Source organism: Ursus maritimus, unplaced genomic scaffold (genome assembly GCF_017311325.1).
Source record: "Ursus maritimus isolate PB19 unplaced genomic scaffold, ASM1731132v1 scaffold_7, whole genome shotgun sequence".
In the NCBI taxonomy this organism is placed as follows: domain Eukaryota; kingdom Metazoa; phylum Chordata; class Mammalia; order Carnivora; family Ursidae; genus Ursus; species Ursus maritimus.
Window position 1 is genome coordinate 9,295,417 of NW_024426885.1, and position 14,620 is coordinate 9,310,036.

At 54.2% G+C, this 14,620-nt stretch overlaps 1 protein-coding gene across 1 annotated transcript in view; it reads right to left on the bottom strand.

Annotated features, from left to right (window-relative positions):
* DMBT1 (deleted in malignant brain tumors 1) overlaps window positions 1-14,620 on the bottom strand; it is a 96,118-nt gene that overhangs the window by 59,254 nt on the left and 22,244 nt on the right. The window contains exons 6-7 of the mRNA XM_040624307.1: window positions 4,915-5,273; window positions 517-927 (exon numbers count right to left, since the gene is read on the bottom strand). Coding sequence (XP_040480241.1) covers window positions 517-927; window positions 4,915-5,273 — 770 coding nt within the window. The remainder of the gene's footprint in view (window positions 1-516; window positions 928-4,914; window positions 5,274-14,620) is intronic.

The window sequence follows — 14,620 nt, forward strand, 5'->3', positions numbered from 1 at the left end:
CTCAGGCCCCACATTTACATCTGGCTCATTAGCTTTCCATGTACCACCGACCTGCCCTTCCCTACACTTCAGCCCACGTCCCAGCTGCTCTTCAGCACCCTCCCAGATTCACAATGCAGACTGCAATCCTGTTCTCTGAGTCGGCCTCGTGGAGGACCCAGAAGAATACAATGATGAAAGAGTGAAGGTGCTTCTTGTTCCCACCGCATGCCCAACAGATGTGCTCTGAGAACAAAGGCCTGGGAAGACGGTGTGCGCTGAGCACATTATCCCGCTAAGCATCAGGGGCTCGTTGTGTCTGCGCACTGAATGGTGGCCAGTCCTTCCACCCCCTGTGCCACTGGTGCCCAAAGCCGTATGGGTCCAGGACAGAGGGGTCCTGCCCCTGCTCGTCCCCCTGTGCGGCCCTTGAGGAGCCTGCCGCCCGCAGGTAAGGCTGGGGGGCACAGCATATCCGGGAGAGGCTCAGGTGGGGACTTTGGAGCCGGGAGTGCATTTGCTCACAGGAACAAGCACCATGAACGGGGGACCTGGGGATTTTGGAGGTTCACCTGAGCAGATGACACCTGCGTCCTCTGAGTGGCCACAGTTGTGGGAGTTCCAGCCATTGTGAGGGCAGCTCCACAGGTAGGACTCATGCCCGGAGCAGCGCACGTTGTCCAGCACAATCGGCCCTGAGCCCTGACCAAACCGGGCATTTCCCGGGGCCGACGTGGCCCAGCCACAGCCCAGTTGCCTGCAGACCACGTTGGCGTCGTTGGTGTCCCAGTCGTCGTCACACACGGTGCCCCAGGAGCCTCCGTACAGGACCTCCACGCGGCCCTGACACCGGTCACCGCCGCTCACCAGCCTCAGGGCCAAACCTGACAGAGTCCCTGAGGGAGAAAGAATAGAAATTCCCCTCCGGGTGTATCTTAAGGTCATAAGCTTCACACATTTGTAAGACCCAGGGACTTCTTCCTGGCCTAAGTCCCCTGGGCAGGGAATTACCACTGACCATGTCCAGAGGTTAATTTCAGCACAGGTAAAAGAGCAGAGACATCCCAATCCGCTCATGCCTAAGGACGCTCCAATACAGAGAAGGAGCCCCATGACCTGGATAGAGGGCAGGTGGTGGACAAGCCTCACCCCCACTGGGCACGCCCAGGATGGAGCTCCAAAGCTCCTGGTGCATGCCAAGACCCCTGCCTTGATGGGCACCTTCGGGGCTTCCATGGCAAAGTCGCTTCTGCCAAAATCCCAGAACATCATGCCCCTGGGCAAGAAAGGTGCAGTACCAGCACAGGGCCCTCCTCTTCTCTGGGCTGTGCCCCATCGATGGGAGCCACAAGCAAGGTCCCAGCAGCACTGGAAAGCCCACCAGGGCTTCCACTGAGCACTTAGGGGAGGATCATTGCCAAACAGACGCTTGGGATCCCAATGCAGTCACCTGGCCACCCTCGAAGATCAGACCCAGGATCTGATCTTCAGAGACCTCATCCCTCTCTATCTGCCAGTTCTACACACACACACACACACACACACACACACACACACAGACCCGAGGAACAAGGCTAAGAAAGAATTCCCCATGAGAATCGCCACCTCCTTCCAAACCCAAACTTCATCTAGAACCTGAGAACGATCCTAGGAGGGTAGAGTGAAATATTTACCTGTTTCTGCTGGTGAAGTTGCATAGCTGGGGATCCAGGTGGTGTCTGGACAGGGCAAGAAGGGCAGAGACCAGAGTTAGACATCATGGAAAGCAGTCTCTGAAAACTGTTGTTGGCAGGCATCCTAACAGTTGCACGTCTGCATCCTGCCACGTCCCACCTGGGTGTTTTGGGCAGGTTTCCTGCTCTGCCAGCTCTTCTGGGACAAAGGCCTTGTGTAGGTCAGCCAGGTACCTGCACGTCTCGAAGCCTGCCATGTTCTTTGTGCCTGAGAAAACTTTTGCCACCTAATATCCTGCCTCATGCAGATCTGAGGGTTGTCCCATATCCTAACGTTGGTAAAAAAAGAGTCAGGGCCATTGAGGGTCAACATGGAGCCAACTAGGTGTCCCAGTACCGAGAGCACCTCCATCCCCTAGTACACCCCCATCCCTTCAAATATTGTCCCAGCCCCATTGGATGCAGCTATGACTCCAAGGAATTGAGGCGGTTGCAAGCACTGAGCAAGCCAGAGGAAGCAGCCTGCCCTGATGGCTCTCGCACAGGAAGTCGGTGGTCTTCAGCGACCATTCTCCCCCTCAGCCTGTCAGCCCGGAGTGTAAGACAGCTGAGAGTCATGGCACATGTGGCCAGTTCTCTGACACTGCAGGCAGCCATCTCTCGGGACTGGCTGACACCTCATGGACTGATGGGAAGTTGAGACTCTTGTGAATCCCATGTCTGGGGAAGAACCACGTGCCAGCATCTCAGTGACAGTGGGGACAATTTACCTTTGAACGTGCCCCGAGGTTAATCTTCAGCACAGGTAAAAGAGCAGAGACATTCCAATGAGCGTAAGCCTAAGGTCGCTCCAATGTAACAAAGCGCCCCCGATCTGGGTGGCGGTGAGGAGGTGGACAACCCTCACCCTCACGGGCCACACCCAGGATGGAGCTCCAAAGCTACTGGTGCATGCCAAGACACGGGCCGTGATGGGCCACTTATGGGCTTCCGTGGCAGCATGACACCCTTCTGCCAAAACCCAAGAACATGATGCCCCTCTTCAGGAAAGCTGCAGTACCAGCACACAGCCCTCCTCTGCTCTGGGCTGTGCCCCATCCCTGGGAGCCACAAAAAGGTCCAGTATCACTGCAGAGGCCTCCAGGGCTTACACTGAGCACTTGAGGGAGGATCTTTGCCAAAAGAACCAAGGATCCCAATGAGGACACCTCTCCACGCTCTAAGTTCAGAACCAGGATTGGATCTTCAGAGACCTCATCTCTCTGTATCTGCAAGTTCTACACACACACACACACACACACACACACACACACACACACACACAGAGAGAGACACACAAGGGGCAAGGCTAAGGAAGAACACACCTGAGATTCTTCCACTTCCTTCCAAACCCAAACTTTCTCTACAACCTGAGTCCGATCCTGGAGGGTGCACTGACATATTTACCTGTTGTTCCTAGTGAAGTTGCATAGCTGGGGATCCAGGTGGTGTCTGCATATGGTAACAAAGACAGAGACCAGAGTTAGACATTATGGAAAGCAGTCTCTGAAAACTGTTTTTTCAGGCATCGTGACAGTTACACATCTATCCTGCCACCTCCCACCTGGGTGTGCTGGGTAACTCTCTTCCTCTGCTATCTTTTCAAGAACAAAGGTCCTGTAAAGCCAGCCAGGTCCCTGCACATCTCGAAGCCTGCCATGTTCTTTTGTGCCTGAAAAACTTTGCCACCTGTCTTATCTTGACTCATATAGATGTGACAGTTCTCCCATATCCTAAGCTTGGTAAAAAGAGTCAGGGGCATTGACGGTCAACATGGAGCGAACTAGGTGTCCCAGTACCGAGAGCACCTCCATCCCCTAGTACACCCCCATCCCCTCAAATTTTGTCCCAGCCCCATGGTATGCAGCTATGACTCCAAGGAATTGAGGCAGTTGCAAGCACTGAGCAAGACAGAGGAAGCAGCCTGCCCTGATGGCTCTCGTACAGGAAGTCGGTGGTCATCAGCGACCATTCTCCCGCTCAGCCTGTCAGCCCAGAGTGTATGACAGCTGAGATTCATGGCACATGTGGCCAGTTCCCTGACACTGCAGGCAGCCAGCTCTCGGAACAGTGTCCACATACTGGATGAAACCTCATGGACTGATGGGAAGTTGAGACTCTTGTGAATCCCATGTCTGGTCAGAACCCCGAGCCAGCATGTCAGTGACAGTGGGAAATTTAAGGTGCCCAGAGATTCCACAAAAAGCAGTGGTTCGACCACCCTGGGGGGAAGAAGGATGGGATGGCAGAGAGAAAAGCCTGGGTAGGGTGGCCCAGGACTCACCTGGCTGGAACGTGGTCTGAGGCCGAGCAGCTGTGAGAAAGAAACACGAGTCAGACACACAGCACACAGGTGCCCCAACTGGACCAAAGGATGAAGAAACTCAGTCAATACACCTGAGATCATGATTCCACACGTCCTCGGGTGGACGGAGCCAGGGCCCACCATGATTCTCCCAGTCCTCTGGGAGCACCACCCTATGTCCTCCCACCATTGCCCCCCTGGCTGTGTCTGAGGGCTGACGTTCAGCAGGTCGAATGTTCCTGCCAGGCCTAGGACAGGCCACCAAAGCCATTGCTTTCCCTCTGCATAGGCACAGCAAGAATGCATCTGGGCAGTCAGTCTAGAAAGACCCCAACTTCACCAGTCCAGATGCAATGCTCCCAGTCTTTCCAAGATTTCTCAGCCTTTCTGTAGGGGGTCAGACTCAGGCCCCACATTTACATCTGGCTCATTAGCTTTCCATGTACCACCGACCTGCCCTTTCCTACACTTCAGCCCACGTCCCAGCTGCTCTTCAGCACCCTCTCAGATTCACAATGCAGACTGCAATCCTGTTCTCTGAGTCGGCCTCGTGGAGGACCCAGAAGAATACAATGATGAAAGAGTGAGGTGCTTTTTTTTCCCACCACATTCCCAAAGGATGTGCTCTGAGAACGAAGGCCTGGGAAGACGGGTGTGCGCTGAGCACATGATCCCACCGAGCATCAGGGGCTCGTTGTGTCTGCGCACTGAATGGTGGCCAGTCCTTCCACCCCCTGTGCCACTGGTGCCCAAAGCCGTATGGGTCCAGGACAGAGGGGTCCTGCCCCTGCTCGTCCCCCTGTGCGGCCCTTGAGGAGCCTGCCGCCCGCAGGTAAGGCTGGGGGGCACAGCATATCCGGGAGAGGCTCAGGTGGGGACTTTGGAGCCGGGAGTGCATTTGCTCACAGGAACAAGCACCATGAACGGGGGACCTGGGGATTTTGGAGGTTCACCTGAGCAGATGACACCTGCGTCCTCTGAGTGGCCACAGTTGTGGGAGTTCCAGCCATTGTGAGGGCAGCTCCACAGGTAGGACTCATGCCCGGAGCAGCGCACGTTGTCCAGCACAATCGGCCCTGAGCCCTGACCAAACCGGGCATTTCCCGGGGCCGACGTGGCCCAGCCACAGCCCAGTTGCCTGCAGACCACGTTGGCGTCGTTGGTGTCCCAGTCGTCATCACACACGGTGCCCCAGGAGCCTCCGTACAGGACCTCCACGCGGCCCTGACACCGGTCACCTCCACTCACCAGCCTCAGGGCCAAACCTGACGGAGTCCCTGAGGGAGAAAGAACAGAAAGTCCCCTCCGGGTGTATCTTAAGGTCATAAGCTTCACACATTTGTAAGACCCAGGGACTTCTTCCTGGCCTAAGTCCCCTGGGCAGGGAATTACCACTGACCATGTCCAGAGGTTAATGTTCAGCACAGGTAAAAGAGCAGAGACATCCCAATCCGCTCATGCCTAAGGATGCTCCAATATAAAGAAGGAGCCCTATAACCTGGATGGAGGGGAGGTGGTGGACAAGCCTCACCCCCACTGGGCATGCCCAGGATGGAGCTCCAAAGCTAGTGGTGCATGTCAAGACCCCTCCCTTGATGGGCGACTTCTGGGCTTCCGTGGCAAAGTTGCTTCTGCCAAAATCCCAGAACATGATGCCCCTGGGCAAGAAAGGTGCAGTACCAGCACAGAGCCCTCCTCTTCTCTGGGCTGTGCCCCATCGATGGGAGCCACAAGCAAGGTCCCAGCAGCACTGGAAAGCCCACCAGGGCTTACACTAAGCACTTAGGGGAGGTTCGTTGCCAAACAGATGCTTAGGATCCCAATGCAGTCACCTGTCCACCCTCGAAGATCAGACCCAGGATCTGATCTTCAGAGACCTCATGTCTCTCTATCTGCCAGTTCTACACACACACACACACACACACACACACAGACCCGATGAACAAGGCTAAGGAAGAACACCCCATGAGACTCACCACCTCCTTCCAAACCCAAACTTCATCTAGAACCTGAGAACGATCCTAGGAGGGTAGAGTGAAATGTTTACCTGTTTCTGCTGGTGAAGTTGCATAGCTGGAGATCCAGGTGGTGTCTGGACATTTCAACAAAGGCAAAGACCAGAGTTAGACATCATGGAAAGCAGTCTCTGAAAACTGTTGTTGGCAGGCATCCTAACAGTTGCACGTCTGCATCCTGCCACATCCCACTGGGTGTTCTGGGCAGGTTTCCTGCTCTGCCAGCTGTTCTGGGACAAAGCCCTTGTGTAGGTCAGCCAGGTCCCTGCACATCTCGAAGCCTGCCATGTTCTTTGTGCCTGAGAAAACTTCTGCCAACTATCTATCCTGCCTCATGCAGATCTGAGGGTTGTCCCATATCCTAAAGTCGGAAAAAAGAGTCAGGGCCATTGAGGGTCAACATGGAGCCAAGCCAACTAGGTATCCCCGTGCCGAGCACGTCATCATACATTTTGCCCCATCCACCTAAATATTACAGCCCAGCCTGGATGCAGCTGTGACTCCAGAATTGGGGCAGTTTGCAAGCACTAGAGCAAGGCGAAGGAAGCAATACCATACATTGGCTCTCTCATGCAGGAAGTCCGTGGTCCGTCGGGGACCGACCTCCCGATCAGCCTGTCAGCCCCAGGAGTTAACCCGCCCGACAGCTCGAGATTCATAACACATGTGGCCAGTTCTCTGACACTGCAGGCAGACAGCTCTCGGGACAGTGTACAATACCTGGATGAAACCTCATGGACTGAGTGTGGAGTTACAGGAACCTCAGCATGAATCCCATGTCTGGTCAGAACCGACCAGCATGTCGGTGACAGTGAAATTTAAGGTGCTTGAGATTCCCACAAAAAAGCAGTGGTTTTGGAGCTTCCACCCCTGAGAGAAAGAAAGGATCAGGATGCCATAAGAGAAAAGCCTGCCAGGTGGGGGTGTCCCAGGACTCACCTAGCTCTGGGGGCAGTGGTCTGAGGCCAGCAGCTGTGAAAAAGAAACACGAGTCAGACACACAGCACACCAGGCGCCCCAACTGAGACAAGGATGAAGAAACTCAGCCATCCACACAGATAAGTAGCTCCGTCCTCGGGTGGGCGGAGCCAAGGCCACCTATAATTCTCCCAGTCTCTACAGAAGACCACTATGTCCTGCCACCTAGTGACTGACCACCCTGGCACAGTGCACGAGAGCTACAACCATTCAAAGCAGGTTGAATGTCCTGCCAGAGCTAGGACGGAGCCAGCAATGCTCATTGCATTCCCTCTACATAGGCACAGCAAGAATGCATCAGGCGAGTCAGTCACAGAAAGGACCCCAACTTCACCGTTCCGGGTGCAGCGCTCCCAGTCACTTCAAGATTTCTCGAAGCGCTTCTCCATAAGAGTTAAACTCAGGCTTCCATTTGCATCTGGCTCATTATAGCTTTCTGGACCACCGACCTTGCCCCTTCTATCCTTCCCCGTCCCAACTGCTCTTTAAGCACCCTCCTCGGAAGGTACAATGGACATTTACAAATCTGTTCTCTGGTGAGCCTCGTGGAGGACCCAGAAGAATACAATGATGAAAAAGGTGGTACTTCTTTTACCGCATTCCCAAGGATGCTCTGAAACGAGCTACGGGAAAACCGGTGTCGCTGAGCACCGTATCCCGCTAAGCATCAAGGGGCTCGTTTGTTGTGCGCTGAATGGTGGCGCCAGTCCTTCCACCCTTATTGCCACTGGTGCCAAAACGTGTGGTCCCAGGACGGAGGTCACCGCTGCTCAATCCCCCTGTCCAGGCCACCAGGGAGCCTGCCGCCCGCAGGTAAGGCTGGGGAGCCTGGCACTATCCGGGGAGAGCTCAAAGGTGGGGACTTTGGAGCCCGGGAGTGCATTTGCTCACAGGAACAGCACCATGAGCGGGGACCTGGGGATTTTGGAGGTTCACCTGAGCAGATGACACCCTGCGTCCTCTGAGTGGCCACAGTTGTGGGGAGTTCCGGCCGCGTGTGGGGCGGCTCACCACGGGTGGGACTCATGCCGGGAGCAGCGCCGTTGTCAACTTCTAATGAAGCCCTGAGCCCACCAACCAAACCGGGACAGCATTTCCGGGCGAGCGTATTTGTAGCCACAGCCGGTGCCTGCAGACCGTTGGCGTCTGGGTGGTGTCAGTCAGTAAGTCACACACGATTGCCGAACTCCGTACGGAACCTCCGCGCTGACCCTGACACGGGTCACGCCGCGCTCACCAGCCTCAGACTGAAACCTGACAGAGTCCCTGAGGGAGGAAAGAATAGAAATTCCCCTGGGTGTATCTTGGGTCATAAACTGCATTGCCGAGAGCCAGGGGACTATTCCGTCAGTCCCCTGGGCAGGGGAATTACCACTGACCGTGACTCCAGGTTGGTGCAGCACAGGCCAAGAGGCTAGAGACATCCCGATCCACTGGCTCCTGCCTGGGAGCGCTCCAATGGAAGGAGCCCCAGGCTGGATGAAGGGCGGGTGGTGAACCCAGAAAGCCTCACCCCCACTGGGGCGCAGGATGGAGCTCCCAGCTCTGGTGCATGCCAGAGACCCCTGCAGCCAGTGGGCACCTTCGGGGCTTCCATGACACGTCGCTTCTGCCAAAATCTTGTTTATCACGCCTGGGCAGAGGAGTGCAGTACCAGCACAGGGCCTCACCTATTCTGGGCTGTGCCCATAGTGAAGGAACCACAAGCAGGTCCCAGCAACTGAGGCCACCAGGGCTTCCACTTCGTAGGCACGCCAGGGGAGGATCATTGCCAAACAGGCAGCAGGATCAATGCGTCCGCCCTGGCCTCGAGAATCGGGCAGGATCTAGATCTTCCAAAGGGGGCCTATCATCCCTCTATGTACACGCTAGGTTCTGCCCACACACACACACACACTGCACACACACACACACACACAGACCCCGAGAACAGCTAAGAAAAGAATTCCCCATGAGAATCGCCACCTCCTTCAGGCCCCAAACTTTGTCTGAGCAGGAAACGATCCTAGGAGGCTGGTGAAACTCATACACCTGTTCTGCTGTTGAGAAGTTATAACTGAGGATCCAGGTGGTGTCTGGGCCGAACAAGAAGACAGAGACCAGAGTTAAACATCATGGAAGCGATGTAACCTGTTGTTGGCGACGCTAACAGAATTTTGCGTCACCATCTACACAGCGTCCCACCTGGGTGTTTTTGAGCGGAACACCCTGTCTTTGCGGGCCTCTTTCTGGGACAAGAGCCGCCATGTAGGTCAGCCGGTACCTGCGTCTCGAAGCCTGCCATGTTCGCTGTGCCTGAAAACTTACCGCACTGCTTATCTGCCCTCATGCAGATCTGAGGTTGTCCACCATCTGCGTTGGTAAAGTCAGGGCCATTGAGGGGTCAGCATGGGCCACTTCAGGTGTCCCAGTACCGAGCCACCTCCATCCCTGTTTACCCCATCCCTTCGAGCCCAGCCCAATTGGATGCATGACTCCAAGGAATTGAGAAGGCGGTTGCAAGCACTAGAGCAAGCCAGAGGAAGCAGCCTGCCCTGATGGCTCTCCTTTGCAAGGAAGTGGTGGTCTTCATGACATTCTGCCACCTCAAACCCTGTCAGCCTGGTGCAGCCAAAGCAAAGCACACAGTCATAACACATGTGGCCAGTTCTCTGACACTGCAGGCCAGCCATCTCTACCAGGGTTTCCGGCTGACACCTCCCGCCAGACTGATGGGAAGTTAGGGAGCTCTTGTAGATCATAATAACAGGGAAGAACCACGGTGCCCAGCATCTCAGTGACAGTGGGGACAATTTACCTTTTGAGCGTGCCGAGTTAATCTTCAGCACAGGTAAAGCAGAGACAATCCAATAGTGTAGCCTAAGTCGCTCCATGTAACAAAGCGCCCCCGATCTGGTGGCTGGTGAGGAGAATGAGACAACCACTCACCCTCACGAGGCCACACCGGGATGAGCTCCAAAGCTACTTTGGTGCATGCCAAAGACGCGGGCCGTGATGGGCCCGCCAGACTTCGACGGCATGACACCCTTCTGCCAAAACCCAAGAACATCATGCCCCTCTTCAGGAAGCTGCAGTGCCAAGCACACCGCCCCTCCTCTGCTCTGGGCTGCCCCATCCTCGGGAGCCACAAAAGGGTCCGTAATGTATCACTGCAGGGCCTCGGGGCTTACACTGAGCACTTGAGGAGGATGCCAAGAACAAGGATCCCAATGAGGAACCTCTCCAGCTCTAAGTTCAGAACCAGATTGGATCTTGGGGAACCTCTCTATATCTGGGATTTCACACACACACACACACACACACACACACACAAAGACACACAAGGGGCAAGGCTAGGGAAGAACACACGACGAAGATTCTTCCTTCCTTCCAAACCAAAACTCTCTACAACTGGAGTCGATCCTGGAGGGTGCGCGACCATCATTACACCATTGATTTTCTAATGGAGTTGCATAGCTGGGGATCCGGTGGTATCTGCATATGGTAACAAAGACAGAGACCAGGGTTAGACATTATAAGCAGTCTCTGGCTTTGTTTTTCAGACATATTGACAGTTACACATCATCACTGCACCTCCACCACTGGGTGTGCTGGTAAACTCTGCGCTTCCTCTGCTATATTTTCAAAGAACAAAGGTCCTGTAAAAAACCCGGCCGGTCCTGCATCTACGAAGCCACCGCCATGTTCTTTTGACACTGGCTTTGCCACCTGTGCTATCGCGACTCATATAGATGTGACAGTTCTCCCATATCTAACGTGTAAAGTCCGGGGGCGTGGCCGGTCAGCATGAACCAGCTTCGGGTATCCCAGTACGAGCACCTCATCCCCTAGTACACCCCAGCCCTCAAATTTGCATACCAGCCCATAGTAGCCAGCCTATGACTCCAGAATTGAGGCAGGTTGCAAGCACTGGCGCAAGAACTCAGGAAGCAGCCTGCCCTGATGACTCTCTCATATGCGGGTGATTTGGTCATCAGCAGCAGTGTCTCTCCCACTTTCAAGCCTGTCGGCCCAGGTGTCGCTGACAACTGGGTCATCTGTACCCCCATACATCTGGCCAGTTCCCAGCACTGCAGGCCGCCACGCTCGGAACAGTGTCCCGCTGGATGAAACCTCATGGACTGATGGGAAGTTGAGACTCTTGTGAATCCATGTCTAAGTGGAACCCACGACCTAGCATGTCGGTGACAGTGGAAATTTAAGGTGCCAGAGATTACAAGCAGTAGGTTCACGACCACTGGAAGAAGGATGGGATGGCCGAGAAGAAAAAAACTTGGTGGAGTTGGCCCAGGATCTGCTGGGCAGTGGTCTGAAGACAGAGCAGCTGTCGAGAAAAACAGGTCAGACACACGGGCACCCAGAACCTTCCCTTTGGATTAAAGGATGAAGAAACTCAGTCAACCACCTGAGATGCTGAGTTACACGTCCTGGGTGGGCTGAGGAGCCGAGCCTGTGATTCTCCCAGTCCCTCTGGGAGCCCACCTATAATGCCGCCATTGCTTTACCTAAACGTGATACGAGAATGACGTTCAAACACGGGTGAATGTTCCTGCCAGGGCCTAGGACGAACCGCCGTATTCCGCTTTCCTCTGCATGAGCACCATGGTGCATCTGGGCCGGAGTCAGTCACCGAAAGACCGGCTGCCACGGTCGGATGCGTCATGAATCGCTTGAGTTTCGCCAGCTGCTGCTGTGGAGGTGAAACAGACCACATTACATCAGCTCATTAGCTTTTTCAATATACCTGAGCCACCTACACTTCAGCCCCGATCTAACTCTTTCTTTGCTTTTACAATTCTAATGCAAGACTACCAATCTGTTCTCTAATTAAACACATGGAGGAGACCAGAAGAAATAATAATTTAATTTAGAGAAAGTCCTTTCTTATTTCCCACGCTGCAGCAACAAGGTGTGCTCTGAGGCAAAGGCCATGGAAAACGGTGTGTGAAGCATCCTCCGCTAAGCTTCAGGGGGCTCATTTGTGTCTGCCTTTGAATGGTGTGATCCTCCACCTGTACCTGTTTACACCCCATAAACGTGTATGGTCCGGGAGATAGAGTCTACTACTGTCCTGTGGGCATAGGGAGCCCTATTTGCCACACTGATGAGCTGGGGGGCACAGCATATCCGGAGAAGCTCAGTGGGACTTTAGCTCAGGAGTGCATTTTATGCAGAATAAAGCACCATGACAGGGGACCTGAAGTTTGGAGGTTCTTTCTAAACTTGGATGACTTCCTAAAATCTCCTGGTGGCCTGGTTGTGAGAATTCATGCAGCAAGGCTGTGGGACAGCTCCACCCAGTGGGACTCTGCACAGAACTAGCGCCCGGATTACCCATCTATTTCCAATAGGCCACAGGCTTCCAGACCTGGCTGGGGCATTTCAGGGCACAGAGCGTGAAAGCCCCAGCCACCCAGCAGTGCCTGCAGACTTGATTGAAGTCAGATTGAGTGTCCACGAAGTGAGTAATACGCACGGTGTTTTCCCCAAAAGAACCTCCAATGCCAGGACCTGTATTTCTTGCCGATCACTCCGCAGCTCACCAACCTCAAGGGCCCGAAACTGGCCAGAATCCACAGAGGAGAAAGAGCAGAGAGTCCCTCTAGGTGTATCTTGCAAGATCTAGCTTCACCTTTGTAGACCCGGGGACTGCTACAAGCCTAAATCCCCTGAGCGAGGAGTACACACTATGCATGTCCGAAAGGTCAATGTTAAAACAAAGATAAAACAGAGAACTCCCGATAAAACAAGCTGGATGCCATGCATAAAGAAAGGCCACTACTAGCCTGGATGGGAGGGGGTGGTGGACAAACCTCACCCACTGGGCATGCCGGAGGTCGGAGCTAAGCTACGTGGTTGCTAATCAGAGGCCCCTCCGCCCGTGGGCGACTTCCACCGGGCTTCGTGAAAGCAAAGTTGGCTACCACTAAAATCCCAGAACATGGTACCCCTGAGCAAGAAAGAGTCCTGAAATACCTTTAGGCCTCCTCTTCTGGGCTGTGTGCCCCATCAGTGAGAGACACAGCAACGAGGTCCTACAGCAGCACTGGAAAGCCACCAAGGCTTCCACTGCTTTTGCTGGGGAGTTCGTTGCCAACGGTGCTTGGATCCCAAATGCCGATGCCTGGCCAGGATCACACGATCAGCACAGAACCTGTCTCTAACCTCTTGCCAGTGCACTGCACACACACATGCTAGCATGCACACACACCACACACACACAGACCGATGAACAGCAAGGCTAAAGGAAGAACTTTTCCATAGACTCACCACCTCCTTCCAAACTGACTTCATCTAGAACACGAGAAAACGATCTACCACAAGGTAGGAGTAAGAAATCACCTATTTCTCATGGTGAAAGTTGCATGGCTGGAAGAATCAGGTGATTGTCTGGACATTCAACAAAGGCAAGAAAGACCAGAGTTAGACATCAGCTAGGCAGTCTCTGAAAACTGTTGTTGGCAGGCATCCTTTTGGATTTTACGCATCATCCTGCCGGCTCCTGAGGGCGTTACAGGCGAGATTTTCTCCTCTACCAGCTCATTATGAGGACAAAGCCCTTGTGTGAATTAGCCCAGGTCCTACATCTCGAAACGCCTACACCTCTTCTTTGTGCCTGAGAAAACTTCTGCCAACTATCTATCCTGCCTCATGCAGATCTGAAGATTTGTATATCCTAAAAGTAGGAAAAAAAGAGTGGGGCCAGCTGAAGGTCCCAACATGGGCAAGCAGGTGATCCCCGTACCGAGAGCACCTCTGCATCCCTAGTACACCCCCATCCCCTCAAATAATATTGTCCCAGCCTGTTGCTCTTTTGGATGCCGCTATGACTCAAAGGGAATTGGGGCGGTTGCAAAAGCACTGAGCAAGGCAGAGGAAGCAGTCACCTATTCGGCTCCTCTCGCACAGGAAGTCGGTGGTCATCAGCAACCGTTCTCCCCCTCAGCCTGTCACGGCTGGCCCAGGTATATGACATGAGATTCACTTCTTTATGTGGCCCAGTTCTCTGACACTGCAGGCAGACAGCTCTCCGGGATGGTGTCCACACATACTGGATGAAACCTCATGGACTGACGGAAGTTGAGACTCTTCCCATGGGAATCCATATCACCAGGTCAGAACTTGACAGCATGTCGGTATGAGTGAGGAGTGTTTAAGGTGCCCAGAGATTCCACAAAAGCAGTGGTTGACCACCCTGGGGAAGAGGGATGGGATGGCAGAAAGAAAAGCCTGGGTAGGGTCCCAGGACTCACCCTGGCTGGGCGTGGTCTGAGGCCAAACAGCTGTAGAAAGAAACAGAGTCAGACACACAGCACACGAGGCTCCCCAACTGGACCAAGGATGACGAAGAAACTCAGCCAGCCACACCTGAGATCATGCTTCCACGTCCTCGGGAGTGGGCGGCCGCCAGGAGCCCACCATGATTCTCCCAGTCCTCAGCCCACCTATGTCCTGCCACCAATTTTCCCTAAGCTGCGCGAGCGACATTCAGCAGGTTGAATGTATCCCTGCCGGGCACTTGGGACAGGCCAGCAGCACTCATACATTCCTCTGCATAGGCACAGCAAGATGCATCTGGGCAGCATCAGTCTGTGAAGGACAATGCTTTCACCAGTCCAGCGTGCACGCTC